The 23,570-nt window shown below is 37.5% G+C and overlaps 1 protein-coding gene across 1 annotated transcript; it reads right to left on the reverse strand.

The window, feature by feature from the left end:
* Window positions 1–5,999: 5,999 nt before the first annotated feature.
* On the reverse strand, window positions 6,000–13,154 carry fgf7 (fibroblast growth factor 7). The gene is made up of 4 exons (XM_035682264.1): window positions 12,898–13,154; window positions 11,900–12,489; window positions 8,111–8,217; window positions 6,000–7,931 (listed from the first exon to the last, which is right to left on the reverse strand). The coding sequence occupies exons 2-4, from the start codon at window positions 12,183–12,185 to the stop codon at window positions 7,716–7,718; spliced, it is 609 nt and encodes a 202-aa protein (XP_035538157.1). The 5' UTR covers window positions 12,186–12,489; window positions 12,898–13,154; the 3' UTR covers window positions 6,000–7,715.
* Window positions 13,155–23,570: the final 10,416 nt, after the last annotated feature.

The raw sequence follows: 23,570 nt of genomic DNA on the forward strand, positions 1-23,570 counted from the left end.
AAATACTTAGATAGGAAAGATAAAAAAATATATATAGGTAGGTAATACCTTTCTGCAGTAACGGAAGCTGCAGTTTCAGGACCCTAGAAGTCAAATACTACTTTCTATTATAGTTTTAAATGTTTATTCCACCCAAATACTACTTTCTTTATCCAAGTACTTAATTGTTATAAACGTTTATCCCACCCAAATACTACTTTATCCACATACTGTCTCGATAACATTGAAGCTACTCTCATGAATAATTAACATAAACAGATGTATGCATTTCATTGTTAATATGAAATACTTAGTTTGTTACCCCAGGTTTGGTCGTATCAGAAAAATAGATTTAAAGTAACGTTATAACTTAAATAGACAGTGAATGCTTGTTGTCCTGTGATACTTTTTTATACATTAAATTATTTTCAAATAATTAGAAATAAAAGGCTTTAAACTAACAGTTTTGTTTAATCATATAACAATAGCAATCCCAATCCTTTTGGTCCATTATTTTTGAGTATGTAGTGTACCCTTGATGGTACTTTTTGTATTTTTGTAGTCTCCTGTTTTTGTAGCCCCTAATATATACTGTCAATGATATAGCCTGGGTCCATATCTTTGAATTGCCATTCACATCCTTGACTTTTTTAGCTATTTAAGTATATGAATAATACATGGATATTAAAGTCAAATAAAAATGGTAATTCAGTCTCAATATTTTTCTTTTTTTTTTACTCTACTACCATTGAAATTTCATTCTAATCTAAGAAGCCTTTAAAGTCACATTGCATTAGCCTAAATTCAATGTGTCAGATATTTCCCCTATATGGCTGATCAAAACCTGAAATGTTAGTTCAGGGAAAACTAGTCTACAGTATTAATATGCATTTGTCTTGTTCGAAGCCAGATGTGTTTGGTGTGATGTAAAACAGATTTTTTCATTAATCAGATTTCAAAGATACCTGAGCTGTCACACTTTTTATGAAACAGACAATCGCGTGCAGACTTGCATGGCAAACAGATGTGTATCGAATGAGACCTTCCGGTGTCTGTGATATTAGATCACAAGCAATCAGAAATCTGCCAAATGTGCACTGTGTGCCAAGTTGCTTTTAGAATCATGGCAGTATAATATTAGTTACATTAATCAAACCCAGCAGACTGTCTTTTGGTCTTCATGCTCTGTATTGCCTTTGGTATTAAATTGTCACACAGCTAGACACAATACCATGGTTAAGAGCCATCGTTCTGCATCAAATATTAATGGATTGACTGTTCCTGACATGTTTACCCTTCTTTTCTGTTTAGTCTAACACAGAAGAATGAAACAACAAACAGTCTGACCGCATTTCAGGAATTCTTGTCTCGCTGTTGACGACAGTCTAGATAAAATGTGTTCACAATACATAAAGTTCCGTTGTTTTCTATGTTTTTGTCAGTTCTAAATACAGTCAGAGAAATTAGAAATGAAAATCTAATATTTTAAATATGGTCTTCCAGGTGTATCCAGGCAGTTCAGCAGCCAACATAACATTTTATTGAGCATTCCCTGAATGGATGACAACTTCAAGAGATACACTGGGGACCTGGTGACATGGATGTCAGGTAACGACACCCTGAAGCTCGCAGTGCTTCTTAGACTGACAGACTTTCCATATTTGACATAGTGTAAGTTTTTTAATAGTTGCATGGTGTGATTTTCAGGTATGAAGCCCAAACTTTTTTCCTGGCAGAACAGGAACACAAGTTGGCTCACTACAGCAGCTGGAGATGAATACAAAGAGAGGAATCCTGCTTGTGGTGAGAGATATATTCAAACTGTGTTTTTGCACTCTATGTGTCAAGATAACCTCTTAAAACCCAAAGAGATTTTTGCTTGGCAGAATTGTAAGCCAAGTAAAAAAAACAACCCCTAAGTAGGCTATCCATAATATATTTGCAAAAGCATGCCTTACTCAAACATTTTCATCATAAATTATACGTTGGCTTTGTGTTGCAGACTATCTTTCATTCTTTTATTTAACTTGATACCTCTTTAAACGCTCCAAAAGTGAAGTAAACCCCATTTCATTGAAATATTTAAAGGGTCAGTCCACTCAAATCACAAAAAAACATTATTTTCTCTTTTCTCTATTGTGATCAAGCCATGGAAATGGTTTTGGTTTTCTTTACAAAGGTTTTTTTTAGACTTCCCTTTGAGATTTTCTTTGTGCTGACCAACACTTCACATCTGACAAAGTCAATGGCGGGCATGTCGTTCCAACAACAATGTCCCTGTTTCTCTGGATAATCCACAGACCCTATTGTCAATACTTTTTATTGGGACTATTTATTCGGTAGAATGTAGTTCCAATCCAGCAACCATAATGTATCAGTGGGTTTCAAAAAATGTGTTAACCAATGCCAGAACTCCTCTTTTAATACAAAAGTTGCTTAGATTTCAAGTTTTCACATCAGGCAGTGTATTTGCAAGGAAATATGCACACCCCCAGTTTCCCCTGAAATAACCACTGAACACTATTCACTTTATTATTTTTCTTGGCATCCAAATAACAGAAGGAATCTCAAACTCTGAAAAAACGTTTGCGCATTTGGCAATATATTTAATATTTAGTACCGATACTTAATCTTTGTTAATTATACATTTGATAGATTTGAAAGTACTAAATAATCTACTACAATCAGTGTTTAACCCAAGGCTGCACAGATGAAACAATGATTATACACAGACCAGCCTCATACACAACAAACAGTGATGCACTGTGTATTCTGACCAATGACAGTATATATAATGGACAGAGCTTCCAGGTCTGAAAAGTGAAGCCAACGCAAGTGTCTTAAAACTTGCATTCTATGTAAAATCCAGCAGGGGGCGCTCCATTGGCTGCAATAACACACGGATCCCATTCACTTTAATGGAGAATGAGCTGACTTGACACTTAATTTATGAGCTCAGTAAACAGTTTCCTGATGAGTTTAGGGTCTCAGTCGCTAGTTTCTCTTTTTCAATACATTATGATGTTCATTTAGTAAATTATGGTCTAATTTAGAGTAAAATACACGTTAAAGTCGCGTATGCTTTTGGGCGGGGCTACCTTTTGATTGACAGATCACTCTCAGTGAGTCCATGAAATCCCATCAAACTGTCAAAGTAGGCAGTGCTGATCAAATACGAAGCTAGATTCTGTTACTGCGTTGACTATTTTTTGCTAAAAATCGTTTCAGAAACATATTTTAGTGTACTATTTAGTCGTTATAATCACTATTTGGCCCTTGTCAAAGTCGCTGAAATCTTCACGCTGCCAATTTTTTCTGCTTCTAACACATCACCTTTGAGGACAAAATGTTTACTTGCTGTCTGATATATCCCACGCACAGGTGCCATGATAACCAGATAATCAGTGTTATTCACCTCACCTGTCAGTGCTCATAATGTTATGGTTGATCGGTGTATGTTCAGGGACTTTTTCTGTGCCAGCATGTACATGTAGGTTTTTAATTAAAAAAGTATATGCATATAGTTTGTTTCTTTTATACTGATTTATATTAAAATTCTGGTGTCGTGACAGCCTTTTTCTTGGACAGGTAAGCAACCTAATTAGCCAACATTAGCCAAATAAACTAAGCTAAGCTAACCTGGACTGGGGATGTTTTTTAGTGGTGGAAAGAGCACTTTGGGGAGCTTCTGAACCTGACCTGAAGACTGGGGGGAAGCCAAACCCATATCCCTAGCAGAGGTTGCAGAGGTTGCTGAGGTAGAGATGCTGAAGGTTCTGGACACTGTTGAGCTGTCTTGGCTGATCCTCCTCTTCAGTGTCGTGTGGAGGTCAAGGACAGTACCTGTGGAGTGGCAGACTGGGGTGGTGGTTTTTCAAAAAGAGGGACCAGAGGGTGAGCTTTAATTATTGGGGTATCATTCCTCAGTCTCCCTGGTGAGATGTATTCTAGAAAAAAACGTAGGCTTATATCTGTGTGGATTTAATTCAGAGAAAGTGCGATATTGTGGTGAGTTGCTTGAGGTCCTAACCCTCTTTCGCAATCATCTGGGGGTTCCGTACTATGGTCTGCAAACACAGAATTCCCCACGTTGCATAACCACCGATTTCCTCTGGGGAAATGAAGGTTTACGGCCCTGAAATGTATCAAGTTCAGCTGCGTGTTCCCCCTCCCCTGCAGGGCCTCCCCTTTCTCCCGCTGCCCCAAGACCACCTCTCTACATCGCACGAGACTCCCCAGCCTCTCTCCCTGTTTATCTTCACTTGCCTTCCTTTCTCATCCTTCCCCTTTCTGTTTGTCTCACTCCATCCTTCCCTGCAGCCCTTTTTACAACCAGTGTCAGACTTCTTTCAACCTCCTTGTAGACGTTGCCCTTGTCTGCACATGTTGTTTGTAATATGGGACACATGTGGTTTTCTGTTTTCATGCTTCCACACAAATGCAAATATAATACTGCTGTTGTAGATCATTGCACTGAATAGTAAATCATTGTCACTGTGTCATTATTCATCCCAGCAGGTCCATCAAACTGCACAGTAGCTCTTATCTTATCTTATCTTATTTTTTGAGCAAAGGAAATGAAGTATAAACATATAAACAGTTGAATAACGCTACTCTAACGCTACATTGGACCTAGTAATCTGATAATCAATTACCAAATTATTGATAATATAAAATAAGAACAATTTAGACATTTGCTGTGTAAACAGTTTACTTGCATACATTCAGTGATGACATAACAAGGCTGTATTGAAAAAAAACTCTTTGTCATTGCTGGCAGGAGTATAGCGGCTTTCATCATTTTGCTATCTGATAACTCTAATGAACAGCAGATGAAGAAAAGTGCACGGGAATCCCACATTTTGTAAAAAGAAGAAGTATTAAAAAAGTAAGATAGTGATTTGTGATTTCAGGAGCTTTTTATTAAACAAAATTTGTCTCTCTTGGAACACCTTGTAAGTATAATTTATGTGTCTGGCGTGCCTGTGTTGCGTCTTTTCTCTTGGAAGTCTGTTAGCTTCATGTCTATGACAGTTCTCTTTCATTCTCACTGGCTTCAGCCTCGCCTCGTCCTGCTGGGAATACACAACCTTGAGTCTGAAATGTGTTTACATTTTGAGCATGTTACAAATTATCTGCTAAGACTAACTTTGCGTGACTTGGCAGAAGCCTTCACCTTGCTCAGATGTTGTTTGGGTCAAATGTATTTCAGGGGTTGACTGGGTTTCAGGGAATTTGACTGTCTTTATCTGACAGGGGTTCTCCAAGCCAGATGTGAACCCAGGCAAAAGGTAAAACTCATGCTCTGTGTTGGTGTGTGTGTGTGTGTGTGTCTGTGTGCTTAAATATATTTTTGTATGAGCGTATGGTGTAGGCAACCTGCCAATATGTCTGCGATAGTTTTCTGCACTGACAAGACTCCACTTATACTAATACTAATACAATATAAACTCAGAGGGAATTAATGTGACATTTGACCATGTCGATATTTTTATCTTCCATCATAAATTAATAGATTTATCCTTGAGTTGTATTACCACATCTCAACCTCCCTTATCAGATTGAGTGATCTTATTCATTTATATCCCATGTCGAGGATTGTCTAAGGACACTAAAGTTTTCCCAGAATGTTTCTTAGCCATGTGTATTAAATCTTCTTAAAGAAAACATCAACAGATTTAATTATCTTGTCATTAAATCAGCTAAACTGGGAAATGGACTGCTTAATATCTCCAGAGGACTGCAGTAATATCAGAGTTGGAAACACTGTAGTTGCTTAATGTGTAATACATTTTCTCTACAGGCTTGTACGAATGATAGAATTAAAGGCTGAATAACCCTAATTTTATCAAAGATTAGGTTAGACTAATCCTCGAACAGACATTTTCTAATAAGATTGAAATCACACCAAATAACAGATCACACATTTTGTACTTATTTATCATAATACAATTTTATCATGTACCAGAAATGAGTCCAAATCACTTGAGATTACAGATATTTAAAAAGTTGTTATTGAATAACAAGGTCATCTTTCTCAGTAATGATCGGCATGCAAATTGTAAAAAAACTTTATTTCTCAAATCAGATTTATTGAGTTATCGAGGGTGTGTTGAAGTTACACAGTATCACAGTATGTCAGCAGAACATCTTTCTCTTCATCTTACTCTAGAGCTCGCTGCTCAGCTCCATAGTCTCATCAGTGACAGAATAAAGGCATGGTCCATATGCAGATTTTTCTTTCTGAGGTTGCAATATAATGAAGCAATATTTTTTACATTAACATTTATCAAAATACTTTCTATAATGTGAAATTGTTGCTAGTTCAAGAATCAAACCAAGAATCAAGACACTGCTCACAGATATGGGTTGTACATTACCAGGTGAAATAATGGCTTGCTGATTGACGGAGTGGCTTTTGACGAAAGGTATTTAGTTGTGCATTAAGTGCCAGATATTCTTCTTAAAAACTGTCTGACCAAAGCAGGAAAAAGTGCTTGTGAATACTGGAAAAATGACACCAATGTCCTGTGTTGCTCTCTTTCTGCCGGATGTGTAAGTAGGTAACTGTCACCAAAGGAACTTAAGCTAGTTCCTGTGAGATTTTTATATCTTCTAATGTTAAAAAACACACTAACTTTCTAACTCAATCTCACTGTACTTCAAGAGTTTCCCAGTAAGGTGCAACAATGCACACTGTAAGGAAACAGGACACTTTAATATACAACTCATCAGTTAGTATGGGCATATTGCAGTGATGTCATGCAGAGAGTTGGCCTTTAAGATTGAAATTAGTATTGATTAGGTGTGGTAAATATAAGTGGACCTCCTGGTAAATGTTTTGTCTTAGTCATACTTAGTAAAAAAAGGGAATGTCTTAACACTAACTAAAAACAAATCTCCTTATAAATAAATATGTGATGTTATAGTGTATAGAATTATTAATTTTGGATGGAAAGAGATTGCATAGCATACACGTTTATTATGTTCACTTTGTATTTTAATCTGGATATCTTTTCAGCAGCAGCAGAATATTTTAGCATTTCAAAATCACACCTTAATAATGAAGAGGGAATCAGTGAACAGCTACAATGCATCTGACCAGAGTTCTCAATGCAGGAAGGACAGACAGATCAGAACAGATCATTCTCAAACCCTGCTTACTCTTATTTTACTGAACATGTTATTGTAATTCATTGTGCCTCTGTTTTTTTGCGTGCTCTGAGCACTTGTACCATTAAAAAAAGACAAGTCCAGCTTGCTTCAGCACATCGTGTTCAAGCCATATCTCTATTCTGGACCTTTCTTGTTGATCATACAGGTCTCCTCATCTGGCTGGGTGTAGATCATCTTTGGAAAAGGATACAATCCCGACTGTGCATAATACATTTTACTGTTTTATAAGAAAATACTTAACTGTTTTATAAGGAAATATAATATTTAACTCAAAATAACAATAACATTGAGTAGTGGTTTTACAGTTTGTATACCAGTCAAAGTTATTTCAAATATTTTAGTATTTTCTAGTTTCAACGTCTTCTTTGAGAATGTTTGGGATAGTTTAATGTCATCTGATATTGGTTTCTTTATCTTATGTAAATTACAACATATTACAACATAACAAATCTACAAATGGAGGAGAGTGGAGCGTGATGTTGGTAATGAGTTTATATGTGTCTGTTAACATATGTGATTGAAGTCATACAAAATTTACGACTCATTAGTCCTCTGCTTTTTCAGTCCACCCTCCTCTCCTCCTCCCTGCACTTCATCGGGATGAAGTGAGATGCTATATGCTCCCTCCTGGTCTTCTTCCCTCGCATTGGCCTTCCCTTTTGAGAAAGGGCTATGAACATTTCTTTGCCATTTTTAGTCCACTTTGCAGAGGAGTAAGCATTGAAGTAGTTTTCTAGGAAAACCTCCTTGAAGTTGCAGTTTTCGTTGTAGATCCTCTGTAAAAGACAAGAAAACATTACAGCACTGATGCAATACAATCTGCTGTTGCTAACATATGGTCAGTTCTTCGTCTTGATTATTCAAAAGGATATTCTGCAACAGTTGTTATATTTCTAATTGACTGTGGATTACCTGAAAACCGTGTAAGACTTTTCTCATTGAGGAAAAATATTACCTTGCCTTGCAGCTGTCCAGCCTTGTTCATAGAGATATAAAACTGGCTCTTCACGCCTTTGATAGCCAGTATGCCGCCCTCAGACACTGTCCTGATCTCCAGGATACCTGCCAGACGTTCAGACATTTAGGAAAATGAGACATATCACAGCACAGATAAGACACTATTGACATCCAGCTTTCACTCCAGCTCCACACTGCTCTCAACATTCATCTTCATTAACAAATGGGATGGAAGTTCCTGTGGTTAATCAGTCTGTGGTCTCTCTGGCTTCATTCAAGCCTTGTTAACTGGCCTGGGTGGCCATTACACAAACCACAACCTATGCCATAGCACATATGGGAGACAGATTAGGCCTCTCTCTCCTGGGATTGAGAAAACTACCTCCTTGCATGTGCTTTGCACGCTACATTTTAGGCCTGCTCTTCAACTTTGTGGGAGAGTAAAAACAGTTTTGCTTTTTACTATTTTGGTTTGTGAATTTTTTTAGATCTATTATAACATTCAACTTTAAAGAATGGGGGTATGTTTGACTATATTTCTTGAGTTTATATTAAAAGGGCATTACTTTGATTATTAATGAAAATATTGTGTTGAAAACTTGAAACAAATACTACTAGTCTTTGCATTAAAACACAATGTGTTAAGACTTGAAGAGTAGATAGGTAGAAAATGCAGAAAACAGGCTAGAGTGGGACACTTTTAAAGGCTGAAATTACAACTTTAAATATACAAATGCAGATCATATATACAGCAATATTTCTAAATATATATTATATTAAGAACATATTAAGAACACTGGCAGTAATGATTACAGTATGGTGTTTCACCTCCTTTGAAACTGAAGGAGCAAATTACTTGCTGGACTTTAAAGTAAGAATTCATTTTGCGCAGATCACTGATTATTAGATCTACTTGGCTCAATTAAACATTTAAAATCTTTGTTCATCATAGAAAAAGCTTTTACATTAATAAAGTATAACGTTTGCTTAGTCCATGTCATTGAAGGTATGATGTTACTATCACAGATTTGGTAAATCATAAAACATTAACTCAAAAGCCCAAAACAGCAAGACTAAGATTAACACAAAAATATGCATTTCAAGGAGATCAACAAGGTCCAGATCATTGATTTGTGGGTAATATAAAAATTGTGTTGTTCATTTTTACATATTGCAGAAATCCTTTCATTTGACAGGCAGAGAAAAAAGGAAAGAACTCTCTTCAGGCAGACATTGAGCATGCTGCATTGTAGTGTCTGATTGCAAACAGATGGCAGTTTCCCAATCTTAAAATGTTGTTTGTGTTTTGCTTGCACTTGATATTTGATTTAATATTACTGCCCTTTGGCTGTGTGCTCATATTTATTTAACCCAGCTTTTCTATTACCATGTTTGATTTTATTAATCATGACATGGTGAAAGTTCAAATGAATGCTGTTAGAGCTACATGTTAATTTGTAAACCCCTTATTCAGTTAACTATTCATGTCTTAATTTACCATACATTGTTTTTTTTATGGTTGTTAAGAAGCATAGCATCTTCTGCCATTCCCATAATATTACATGTATCAGCTTCAGTTGTTTGGTCTACTGTAGAAAGATGGAACACACTTCCACACACACATATTGTTAACATTTTGGCTCTGACGTGGGTAGCCTCAGGCCATCCTCAGCTTGAACAGATTTGTTATCACTCTCTGGTCCAACCCCTGGCTGAGTAAACTAACTTGTGGGTAATCCCTAATCCTGCTTTTTCTGAACGGAGTTTAAATCCAGTGTTTACATTTGCTGGATGTTGCAGACAGCCTTCCAGTAATAGTGCATTACTGTGCAGTGGAATTTCAAATACCTTAACAACACGTAATGTCTAGAAAGATTTATTTAATTAACTTTTATTCACTTCGTCTTCAAATGTGATGTCTAATCCTTATCTGCACTGAAACCACAAAATACTATATCTTTATCAGATTATCTTTATTACATTAATAGCGAGTACAGGATACAATCAGTCTCTCAATTATTTTTAAGTGGCTGCACCTGACACCAGGTCTATAATGCCACAATCTGAGTGCTGTTTCCCCACACCTTTTTAGATTTCACTGTTTGTAATTCACTGTTTTCCAGTCATCATGCTGCAGTTGATAACTTCTTGGAAGTTGTTTATCTGTTCTTTGCTGTGGCTTAACGAAACTTTTTTATTGATATTATTATCACATTTTGGTTAAACTCAAATTAAGTTGTCCCATAGTCTTTCACTTGTATACAAACATGGTAGTAATTACCATTTTACTATGTTGACTGATCTATCTGTTATCATTATATGGGTATGTTTGCTTTCGAGGATTTGTTTACACATTCAGTACATTTGCTGGAAACTATTGCAATACCCCTGACCAGAACACACATATTATGTTTTAGAAACATTTCTAGAACAGTTTTATTCTGACGTCCCAATATCAGTGCTAGACTTTTAAGTTCTCTATACATTGCAAATACAAAGGCTTTTAAGAAATATCAAAATCTACATAGCAGATGTTTAGATTTATTGATCTAAACAACCATTTGAAATGTAATAATGTTAGAAAAAACTGCAAGAAATTAGTTCACTGGAAGTAAGCCTACATTTTTTATTGAAGAGGCACAGGGCCAGAAATAATGCAGATCCAAGTTTCTCATTTTGGTTTCTTCTTTTTTACTTTCTCTTTTGGTAAAAAATAAAAAACCTTTATGCAATCAGCCTTTCAGGGCTTCTTCTTCACTGCAGCCAGAAAGTATGACTCACTGATTTATTACATATATATCCACACCAGTCTCTTCAAAGGCTTATTGGTTAAATTTCTGTGTGCCTATAGCGTGCGATTGTCAGCCACATCAGGGTGGATCAATTCTTCTGTCTTTCATTGCCAATTGTTGCACAAGCATCTTTTCCATCCACTTTGAGGCATTTCCCTGTCATGCCAACATTCCAGCCAAAGCCACACTGTCAGATAGGAGGAAATGATAACTACTTAAAACATCCTCACCATGACAGAGATTTCCAGTAGTATCGGAGTACACAAACTTTGAAAAGTGTTGGCTCGAAAAGAAACAATTTTAACAATTGAATGTGTTAAATTACAATTACCATGGCTAGCAACTCTAATTCGATTCAGTGGTTAACTGGCGTGTAGTATTTGACAAACTTTGCTTTTAATTTTATGGAATAGTAATTTTGGACTAGACACAGTATGGTGGCTGTCTTTGTATGAGATGTCATTTTCTAACCAAAGGTTCATTAGAAAGTGAATATCATCCATTTTCTAATTCTTGAATTCTAATTTCTAATATTCATTCTAATTCTTTGTCCCGATATTTCATCCTGACACCGTACGTTTGTGGGAGAGTAAATCCGGCTGAACAAATGTGAGTCAGTGCCCATGTGAGCCCGAGGTCACAGGGGCCTGGCACCCATTAGTCTCCAAGACCCTTCAGTTTACTTCATTACAGCCTGTGTTTACATGGTGTTATGGTTTAACAAGCCAAAGACCCCCCCTGCTTCATTTTACCTCTGTCACTTTGGCTGCTCGAACAGAGACTCATGACCCATTAACACTGTGATTACACTGTGAAGAACTCCCACGTGCTTCTGTCACCTTGACAGGCTAAAGGTTCTTTACTGACTCAGTGGAAAGAGCTCAAAACTACATTTATAACATTTAAATGGGTACATTTGTGTATTTTTTTTATTACTAATAAATACAGAGAAACTTATTGAGGTTTTATAATAAGACAAGAAGAGTCATCCTTACTGTGGCAGTTGGTAGGATCTTGAGTCCCATTGATGTTGCCATTGTCATCAATTGTCAGGAACCATTGCGTGCGGCTGAACAGCTGTCGGATGCGCACATCTCCTCCCTCCATGTAGTCGTAGTTCCTGGTGTGGCGCTCGTGTCTGGAGCAGTTCATGATGGCGGCAAGTTGCTCTGGAGTGCAGTCACTGTAGACCACACACACACTGCTGAACAGGAAGATTGCATGCAGGTACAGTCCCGAGAACAGATTTTGAAGGTTCCATGTCAGCATCCATTTGCGCATTATAATACAATGCAGTGGGGATCAATGAACAACATACTGAAACGTGAGATAGAGATCTGTGCGCTATCCCTCAGCCCAGCGATCCCCTGATCCCTGACTTGTGACACTTGTGTTGGGACCTCCGGGTCCCTGTTCCCTCTGAAGCTGGAGAGTGGTGTGAAGAAGAAGACAGGTGGAAGTATTATGAGTTGATGCCTGTCTTTAGTCCTCAGTGATGGTGTGTGTTGATGGCTCCATTCTCTTGAGACCATAATCCGACAAGGGATGTCATAATCCAGTTCAGGAAATGTTATGCAGGATTTCACTATAAAAAAAAGTAGACTTAGATATTTTTACTCACAGACTTTTTATACAAATTGAAAGATTTTTGTTAAAGCAGCTTCAAAACAATAATTACTGATTTCTGGGATCTACCAAATTCTATTGTCAAGAATTACATCAATTGAAAAACAACTTCAAAGAGGTCTCGTTTTCTGTGTTCATACAAATATGTATTCTACATTTCTTGGCAGTAAATACACATTTCTGTGGTGTACTTAGTGTCTTAGACCCAGAACAGTGAAATATTGTCATCAATGCTGTTCGATTGCTTTACAAGTCTAAGGTCTGTTATCTCTTCTGTATCAGCATACATACAATATTTACTTTCAAACAAACTATGCAGCTTATCTTGTTAAAAAAAAATCTTTAGATGTTTAATTTAATGACTTACATGTGCTCTGAGTGACGACAGGAGTTGTCAGAGGTGTTTTCCCTTTCAGCAAGAGTTTTAATTTGAAGACTCTTTAGTTCTAAAGCTGTAGTTTCAGTTGTAAACCAAGCCCAGTAATGCAGTAAATCTGAGCAAGAGCTGGGAGCTTCTGTCAATTCCCATGGATGTCTCCCTGATTCTGGCAGGCTGACTCTGTGCATCTTCCACTGTCGCTGTGCACTCTGCTTAGATAAATGCCTTCTGCTGACCTCACTTGAGAGCAATTAGATCCCAACCAGTCAGCTGTCCCTGGCCAAGATGCAATGGAGAAACACCCTCTGCCTGCTTCTCACTGTCACTCACCCACCAGACATGAGAGGGAGCTATAAACTCTTAGAATAGCAGGCTCTCCTTGGTATGCACTCCTAAATACTTAAAAAAAATTTGCATGCACATTCACCCTCACATAACTTACTACAACATCTGCCTTTTCCAAGAAACATATTGCACTTAAATAGGTTTGTGCTGTGCTTGTAACAGATCTCAATGACTCACATTTACTTAAGCAATGGTTAAGATATTTACTCTGATGACAAAGCTTTAAAGAATTCCTTCCCTATCATTTTAAATGTCACAATTAATTAGTGGTTTTGCTTAGCTGCACTGCATTATTGGTACGGATTTATTGACTCAAGTGAAAAAACTTCAAAGAAGCCCTTTAGTTCTCATTCTTATTGAGTGCAAAAGTAGGAAGCAATAAGTTATGGTTGGCAGGTATCCATCCAAGGGGAGAAAAACAGAAGACATAACTGCTCAGAAGTAGTCATCTCTGTGGCAGGGGTCATGCACTCTTTCACTTTTTGTGTTTGTATTTAAAGTCACAATTTATTGCCTTACATACCTGGCCTTTCCTTGGACTCAGTACTTCAAAAGTTTATATGGGCCCTAATGACATGCTCCCCTGGGGAGGTCAGGGCTGCAGGCCTGAGAGAGAGGGACTTCTGGACGCAGCAGGTTTCCCTCTCATCTCAAAACTGGGAGTCATAAACACCAGATCTATTAAGTGTCACTCTGGCCAATCTGTCCTTCCTATCACCTCAGAGACAGTTCACACACACGTCTTTTGGACACATAGGCCAAAGAAACATCATTTAACATATCACTTCAGGCAGCCACCATATTACACCAGAGAACTAGACATTAAAATCAAGGATCTAGGGAATTTGAAAAAAGCCCCAGCACTTGGGGTGCCAGCACCACCAGGTGAGATATCAGGCCCTAGGAAAATACTTTGTTTGAATCTTGAATTTAAAAAAAATTGTAGAAACAGGTGGACTGCAGTTTGAGAATTTTACAGACCCACTATACATAAATTGATATCTTCTCATGGTGTGAGTGACCCTCAAAGCTGTGTTGCCAGGGGCAGGTATCACCTGGTAGGGTCCCCTGAGAAAAATGCTGCCAGGAGAGGGGCCAGACAAGGCAATACCCTACCCTGGTGGGGGAAGAAGCTGGAGCCAGTGTAAGAGATTGACAATACCAACTAGCTGTAGTTGTCCTAACCATAACACACAGCACCAGCTATGATCAGCTGAGAAACCAAATTCAAAGGTAGGGGCTGTACTCTGATCCTTTCCAGAGATGCCCAAGGTGATGGGTATGGGGGGCATTTGGGAATCCAAAGATTCCCCCGGCTATGCTTGCAGTATCCAGTCTTCTTGTAATGTCTGTTATGGACTGACTTGTGCCAGAAGTGAAGGAGTTAACAAATCAAAAAAGGAAGATTGACTATGAAATTGGCAGGTGGATTTGAGCAGCAAAACCCTCAAATTACTAGTCTGTCTACGTTCTAAAACTGTTCCTACCATATGCCCATGACCTTGAACTGAAAGAATATCACAGATACGAACAGTTCATCATGTGCCAGATATCTAGAGCCAGGAACTGATATATCCAAAAGCCGGTAAAGGTTAGTCAGGCATCTGATTAGTGTGTGTTCCTGTGGAGGTGTTTCTAGTATGTCCAACTTGGTGCAGAGCCAAAACATGTGTGAAATATTGCATACCCTCTCTGACTTTGGAACACCTCAGGATCTCTTAAGAATAGCTTGTAGAGAGAACATAGAAGAAGAACATTTGGGATTATTTCCCCAGTTTGTCACCACCACGACCCTGACTTGTAAACAATGTAAAATAGTGATAGCATTTTGAGATAATTGGCATTGATCGATGTCTGTGCAGATACACAAAAAATGTATTCAGTCACATCTGCAAGCAACCTTGTTAGTGAGGCTGGTGAGAAACTATGTTAGTGCTCCCCCTTGTGAGTTTTGGGAAGGTGGTGAAAAAGTTGTTTTCCAGTCCTGTGCTATAACTCTCATACATCCTACTGTAAACACACACCTGAATGTCCTATAGATTAGAACAGATTTATAAATGACTTTTCTTTATTTTGATATTTCCATTATATATCAGCTATCAGCATCCCTGCTATCTAAATATAATATCCTAATATATCTAAATATCGGTCGACCACTAATGTAAAAAAATTAAATGATGGAAGGCTCTTCCACTTCACCACTTCCTTTTTTACTAAGTATCTTTGTGTGTCACCATTCCCATCAATAATGTCTTGGGGAAAGGTCACTTCCTATACTGTCACTCATCCAAATGCTGGACATTTAGTTGATTGCAGCAGTTAAATGTACCTCTTTGTAGAGTTTTTTAAGAGCCCTAAGGGCTAAGGTTAAGGACGACATCATTGACCTGATGAGGAAAGGGGAGACAAGGAAGTTGTAGACTTTCTCGTTTGTTCTTGAATGGCGTTTGGGTTTACCCATGTGACCTTTGCTTTGACTTACAGCATATCAGATTTCTTTTTATCCTCTGGATGGATACATTATCTTTGTTACAGTAACAGTTTTTTCCCCATAGATTGTGCAGAAGTGGCTTAAACCTGCATCCTTTCTAACGGCCAGCAGGGGACGACTCCAATGATTACAAATCAGTAATCTGTCTGATTGTAAGCTTACGAGTAAATAAACCTACTTCTCACTTAATTTGTTACCTCAGTAAAAATTTTATGGTTTCAATTGCTAGTTTAAACAATGATCCCATTTAGAGTAAAATAGACAATGAAGCAGGGTGTGCTTTAGCGCACGGCTACCACGTTATTGACCACAATGTGTCTTTGGTTCTCAGTCAGATCCAATCAGGATAGAGGCGTAGCATTGTTTATCTCCCCCAGGTCTACCCTTTCGTCCAAGCACGGTCACTTCTGGCTCCAAAAAAACAAGAAGGTGACGGCCCTAATGCCTAATTTGTATTCCACAAACCAATGGTTGACATCATTGATGTCCACTATTTAATATACAGATGGTTTTCCCAAGTATTTATTGCTGAATCAGTCCATTGTTTTGCTTGTCACTGTTGTGTTCTCTCCAATCCATTAGTGTTTTAAGCCTCAGCACTCCAAGACTGTAAAATGATCTGCTCGAGGACTTACTTACTATCATCTATACTGGATTATAAATGACTCCTTACAAACAGATCTGGAGACACTGTTCTTTTAGTTGTTTCTTGTTTCTTGCATTTTTTGGTTACTTTTTCTCCTTCCCTTCCTTTTTTATGTTAATGGTTATTGTTATTATTATTATTACTATTAATTAAATAATTATTAGTATTACTTAGTGAAATTGTGAAATTAGACTGTAATGCAGTGCTGCGGTAAGAGAATCATAAGGCTACTAGCATGCCTGGAAATGGAAACTTGAAAGCTGTGCATCCTTAGTTGACATGTCATGTATAGCGTATATACTGCAGTCATTCAGTACTTGGACTTTAATCTTTAATCTGTGTGTGTGTGTGTGTGGTGTTGTGTGTGTGTGTGTGTTGGTGTTGTTTGTGTGTGTGTGTGTGTGTGTGTGTCGTGTCGCGTGTGTGTGTGCCGTGCATATGTTGTTGCAGGTAGCTTTGGTTTTATCAGCCTGAATGGCTGCCTTCTGCCATTCAAGGATCAAAGGCCCAGAACTGTCTGGAGTTTACAGTAGCATAGGAAGTGCAGTGGCCGTGAGGCAGGCACACTAAACATGCGTGAGTGAGCCTCTTTAAATCTCAATGACTGTATGCCTTTGCTCCCATCAGTCTGCCTCACTACTTTGTTTATCTCTTTCTTTCTCTCTTTTTCTGTTTCTGTTTTATGAGTTATTTGCTGTTTTGATGAAGTGGAGGTCAGCGTCTAAAATCTTACAACTCCTTTTAATGGATTCCCATTGTTGAATGTTGTGTTGAATGTTGTTGAAGCCAATAGAGAATCTGTGAGGGTTTTGATGATTGCAGTGTAACACGCAAACATGCAAGCTCACCATAAACTCAAATCCCGTTCCAACTCCAAATTCAGACTAACCTCCAGCTCTAGACTCAGAGCCTTGATGTGTGTCTGTCTGCGTCATCCAGCATAAAATCACAGTGGCATCATCAGTCGGTCTCATTGCTCTTTCTTGTTAAGTTTAAGTGTTTATTAGGCTTATGTTTAACCTTTCTTACAGCATTGTACCATTTTATAGAGATAACTAGAAAAAAGGTAATTGTTTTAGTAGTTTTGTGTTGTTTAACTGTGGACTAGTTCAGACATGGTAAGTGTACAGCATTACACTCAAGAATCTGGGGATTTATGTACAAATTTCCTGAACAAAGTACAATGTTGTGGAGAAATATTTGTCACGCAAATCACACATCACTTTATTATCCAAAGGCCCACTAGATAAGCAGTTGTTCAACAAGTTGTTTCCAATCTCTCCTATGCGGGACAGGAATATTGCTTTGTGATTTATCACCCTCTTGTATCTGAAGAACCTCTTGGAGTGTTAGCACATAAGGCTAGATCCACAATTTAATATACTTTCCACTATTACTGCAGAGACATCTGCCTATACGCAGGGTCTGCTCTCAATACTCTAAAAGCATTCCTGAAGAGAGAATAGACTGTGTGTGTGTGTGTGTATGTGTGTCTTGTAGTGATATGACTGCATTTATGCTGGGAGAATGGATTATATTTAAGGTCAGTCTATTCTTAGCACTGTTTTAGACTGTTTGGGTTTAGCTTTTGCTTTCTAAATTCCATGATAATTGGGGATCTCTAGGGATGGAGCCTCACAACATTAGCTCCAACTATAAATAACTATCTTACAAACACACACACATACACACACTATACACTCATGCAACCTTTTTAACAAAGATTTTTTTGGGGGTAAAATAGCAGTTGAACTGCTTGTAAAGCCAGTTCACTTCCAAAAAATTAAATACTTTCAGTTCACTGAGAACAGATCAGAAACAAAATACTTAATTCACATGGATTACTGGATTACTCATATAGCGGAGCCATTAGTTTGATTGATTTGAATTTAATGAAAATTTATATTTTTATGTTTAGAAAAACGTAATCACATTAAATAAGACATGCTTTAGCTCCTGTAAGTTTAGATTATTTGTTTCTCTTTCATTTTGATAAAATGTGTCAAAAAAAGGAGTTTTTTTTTAAACAAGTAAAACAATGTCTGACTAAAACAGCAGGTTTCAAGTGTTGAGGCTGTACTCACCATTCAAGGTAGTGTACAAAGAGGGATAGTGAAGCTTTGTCTGCAGTTCTCTGTTAACACAGCATATGTATACATAGTCACACACACACACACACACTGCCACTCTGCTCGGCTCTTTGAAGCTTCTCTTCCTGGGTCCTGCTGACACACTGAGTGTTAGTGCAGTAAAAGGTGACACATGGTCAGAGCTCAGGTTGTCACTGCTGCCTCTGATCTGAGGTGCGAGATGGAGGTTTATTTTATTATCTACTGGGATTTGTGTTAAATGAAATGCATTCAGTCAAACACCGCACTGACAGCATTGTTTGCTTTAGAAATGTAATCTGTACTTACAGACCATGTAGCTAGATTGCATCAGAATGACAAATCTAGCAGCACAAATATGATGAAGTGAAGAAGTGAGTATAAAAAGTTTGTTTCAGAAGTGTTCTGTATAACATGCTATGATTTGTTGGTAGACACTTGTTATGATGTTGTAGGCAGTTGCAGTGCATTAGGGCCAGTGTAATCGGCCTTGTTAGAGAATGTGAACCGGCGTTGTGTTGCACTGTTGGGGGAATACTCTGATCCCATCTAATGCAGGAACAGCTGTTAGGGATCACAGTCTTAACTGCTCACCATATCTGTTCATGTATCAGAAAAAAAACAGAGCCATAAAGAAAGACAAGCTCTGACTTAGTGGCTTTAAAGGAGACAGAAGTTCTAAAATAAGCACTTTAAGTTTCAGAACAGTGGACAGTTTACATTGAAACCCTGTAATTCAGTTCGTATTTATAATTTGAAGCATAAATGCATGAAAAAAAACATACCAGCTGTTTTCTGGGGCACGGATGAGTTATTTTGTGCAGCCTGTAAATTATAAACTTTTGACCAGTTTCTTTGTATTTTACAAATAGAATAACCTTGTTTTTACCCCCTCATGTAAGATCATATTCTCTTCTTACATATGGGATTCCACGTTGCCACTCATCCCTCAGCATCCCTGTTGCTAGCATATTGGGGTCAGTTTTATGATTTAATGCCATACAATGTATGTGTACATATTTGGGTTTCTGTGTGTATTGTTTTGTGGTCAAAAACAGCCTCCACTTGCATTTGGGGGTTTTCAGCAGAGACAATCAGACTGCGTACCCATGTGTCATTTCCATCACACAGCCAGCGAATTCAATTACCTAGTCCAGTCCACAATCTGTCGATCTAAGCACTTTTTTTTTGGCAGACCAGGGTAGATTTACACACAGGCTGTAGTTATTAGTGCAGTACAATTTTAATTTGCTTTTTGTATGAACACATGCTAATTAGTTTTAAGAATATAGTCCAGTAGTTCCCTGATTCTTTATGGTGATGCATGACCTCCACATCCACAACATTTCCATCATGGTTGGCTCTTTCAAAATCAAATGCAATGAGATAACCCAACTGTTAACACATCAATGGATGACTGGTAGTAGAGCTCAGAAATAAAACATTTTAAAGTGCCTCTCAAAGTCTGACTTTTAAGTTCATTTTATAATATCTAAATAAAAGTGTACTCGTGGCCTGAAAAATTGTATATATTGTAATAATATGTCTCATGTGATTGAATGTATTTATTTCTGCAGCATTTTCCACTCTTTATCTTTCTCCATTTGTTTACATTAGTTGTATGTGTGTTGAGGATTGAAACAACATGAATTTTTACTACCTCTGCCAATATTAGCATTTTGGAATCTTTCCAGATTTGACAGCAATGTGAGGAGAAACAAACATTTGCACCTTATAGCCTCTCGTGTAAAGATCTATTGCACTAATCCCTTTTGTGGCGGTCTCCCTAAAGTGAGTATTCGGTCCACCTGTTTGATCTGAAATTCTGCCATGAAATTATGTACAGAAGGTCATGATCCCCAGAGGATGAATAACTTTCACAAACCCCAAGTGCATGTTAGCATTGTTGTATTGAGCATATTAGCATGCTGACTTGTAGCATGTACAGCCCCAAAGAGTCGCTAGCATGGCTTTAGACTGTAGTCTTAGTGTTGGGGTTTCAGTTATGTACTAACAGGGAGTTATTTTGGAAAATAGATAATCTAATCTAGTGGTTCTTAGACTTTTTACACCACCTACCACCTCAGACAATATTAGGCTCTCCAAGTAACACCATTATGACCGATGTTAAAATACAGTAGCGTAGGCCTACCCTATTCAGCCAAGGACAGTTTATGCAGGAGGCAGATTATTGGTTGACTGCTACTGAGTCCTGAATGGAACCGGTTGAAGAAAATGTTGAATATCTTATCAAGTATTTGTAATATATATATTTTTTAAATGTATTTATTTATTTAAAAAAATATAAATATTTTAAAGATTCCTCCGTGTACCATTAGAGACGTACCACTAGTGATACACATACTAGAGTACCAGTGGTCTAATCCAGTGGTTCCCAACCTTTTTCCTTAAGGGACCCTTTTTCTATCATTTATTGTTATTCCTGTTTTCTATGCTCAGCCAAGTCTTGGTAGTTTAAATTTCAGTGGTCACATCCACATGAAAGGACTCAGTTTTTGTTAACCTTTATGTCTGAATCTGAAGCCTGTAACGTTCATGGTACAATTGGTGCTGAAGTAAATTGTTTATTGGAAATATTTCTGCTGAGGAAAAAAAACAAAACCTAAAAAATGGTAAAATGCTAAATGGCAAATTCCATGCCAAATTTAAAGTGCAAGTCAAGGATTATGAGCATAAAAGTTCTTGCTGTCTTTCCCTTTCTCAATTAATTTCTCTCTCCTGGCTCAGTTACGCCTTTGTTTGGTCCCTTGCTTTTTGGTTATCTTAACTTCAATATCATGATGAAAAATAGCTATATAATATAAGCATATTTCTCTCTTTAACCACCTTACTCAGTTGCCTTTTCCCTCCTTCTCTGACTGTTTGACTATTAATTATGTGTATAGATATAAAAATTATATTTATATCATTAAGTCTATTAGATACTGCACTAATTCTACATTCTGTTAACGAGTCAGAAAATGTATTAGAGTCTACATTTATATGATGCATTTTTTCCCCAGGAAGTCAACTGTTGAAATTGGTTTGATTCTGTTCATCTATCATATCATATCACTACTAGCAGTGTTTTAAAGTATTTTTAAAATTCACCCCCTACTTACAGGTGTAATATTTTGAGTAAATTTACTGTATATTAAAATACCCCCAATACCATGTACCGATACCATTTTGGAAATCACAGTTTTGCAGACATGACTGAAAAAGAATGGGCTGTTTTATTGATCAGGATTACATTAAAACGGAAATCATCATTCACATTCTTAAGTGCATAATACATGTTATATACATTTAAGTGTCATTCAGCTATTTTTTAATATATTCTATGAGTTTTGTAAACTTATGTTAGCGAAAAAATATCATCCCTTGATGGTATGTTGAGTATCAAATTTGGACTAACCGAATAAATTGTGGTCATAATCGCTCCCAGCAGCCATGTGTTTTATCTAAAGAGAGCTTTATTTAAAGAATTATCTGAAATTAATATGTCAGATAACGCTCTGTACTCTGGGAGATTGCTGTCACGACCGTTTTCAGAACCACAGTTGCTTTCCCCTTTGACACAAAATACTTCCAGATGAGTCTTTGCATGGCTCTCTCTTTCCTGTTTTTCTCACTTCACCGACTTTCTCTAGCCTTTGCCTCTTTGTCACGTTAGCGGTGTCTGTCTGTGTTTACAGGCATAAAGCTGGAGCGCAGGTTGTTTTACAATAATAATGACACGTTAAGCCCCCAACGCAACATGCTTTTAAAAACAGACTAACAAATAGCGTGCTAATAAAATGCCATGGCTCATCTAGGTGCAACACTTTACATTCTACTGTAATCATAAAAGTGAGGGGCAGGGGGGTTCAAACAGCAGGGTGCAGATAATACCATGTATGAGGTTCAGACACACCAAGTGTATTAACTTCATGAAAAGAGCCATGTGTGGGGCTTCACTGAGCTAAATGGGGCACTTAATGAACTTGGCATGAATCTGGCATCAGAGGAGGAATGTGAAAAGGATGGCTGGGGTACTAGGGGGCTTGGGGGGGGAATAAAAGATCACCAAAGTTATTACACTTCATCCTCAGGGAAACATGAATGTCTGTTGTTGATACATTTCACTACAAATCATAAATTTCTACCTCATGATTAGGAAAGGTTGGGGAATCTCCAAAATTATCATTAGGATTCATCCTCTCGGCACCATCGATATTCGTACCAAATTCAATGGCAATCCAACCAATAGTATGAAGATACCGGCTTCATCCTCTGGGGGCCATGACTATCCCTAGAGCAATGATGCTGGCGTTCCAAATTTATTTTTTAAATACAGGCTGAAAAAAATAGAACATACAAGTAATTTTTGGGGTGGATAACTGGGAACAATCTAGCCATTTGCAATTATTTTTTTAACTTGGCTGATAACTCTGCAGCGGTATGTTGTTTATGCTGGCACACACCGCAGGGCTGGGTGTGATGTGTTATGAATATTCCACCTAAGCTTACACTGCTCAGCTAAGACCATTGCAACACCTGTGACAGTTTTCTGGATAGCCTCTGGACAGGACACACAAATGGATTGTCCTTGTAATACGGACATCACATGAGAAAAAAAAACTCACGGTGGAGTTACTAGAGCTATGTGATATTATAAATTTAAACTAAGGTTGGCCAAAGTCATGAAATACTATATTATTTGAGATGATATAAAAAATCGTATTTTCTATGCAGTGCTGCTTATTAATATAACACTGCTGCTGCTGACTTTAATAAATATAAGGCTTATTCATGAACAAATTTCACATATGTCTGTTATTTTAATGCACATGAAAGTGGAATTGGTTAAATTCTTAGAAAATAAGATTACTGCTTAGTTTCCATATATTTTAAGATGTGGGTTTTTTAAGGGTGGCCGCAAAACCCCTTAAAAAACGTGTAAGGCTTGTGTTTGGTTTGTCCATTCTGGGCTACTGTAGAGACATGGCGATTCAACATGGCAGACATGGCATCTCTATATAAAAGACAGCTCATTCTAAGGTAATGAAAACACAATGATTCTTATATT

Source organism: Morone saxatilis, unplaced genomic scaffold (genome assembly GCF_004916995.1).
Source record: "Morone saxatilis isolate NCDOM2014 unplaced genomic scaffold, NCSU_SB_2.0 Contig11, whole genome shotgun sequence".
Classification (NCBI taxonomy): Eukaryota; Metazoa; Chordata; class Actinopteri; family Moronidae; genus Morone; species Morone saxatilis.

Bases quoted from the DNA above. Each gene is read 5' to 3' on its own strand.
- fgf7 (XM_035682264.1), bottom strand. From the start codon at position 12,185: ATGCGCAAATGGATGCTGACATGGAACCTTCAAAATCTGTTCTCGGGA. The intron at 8,218-11,899 runs GTAAGGATGACT...AACGTCTGGCAG, and splicing joins AGATCCTACCAACTGCCACA to GTATCCTGGAGATCAGGACA. The intron at 7,932-8,110 runs GTAATATTTTTC...TGTCTTTTACAG, and splicing joins CTGGACAGCTGCAAGGCAAG to AGGATCTACAACGAAAACTG.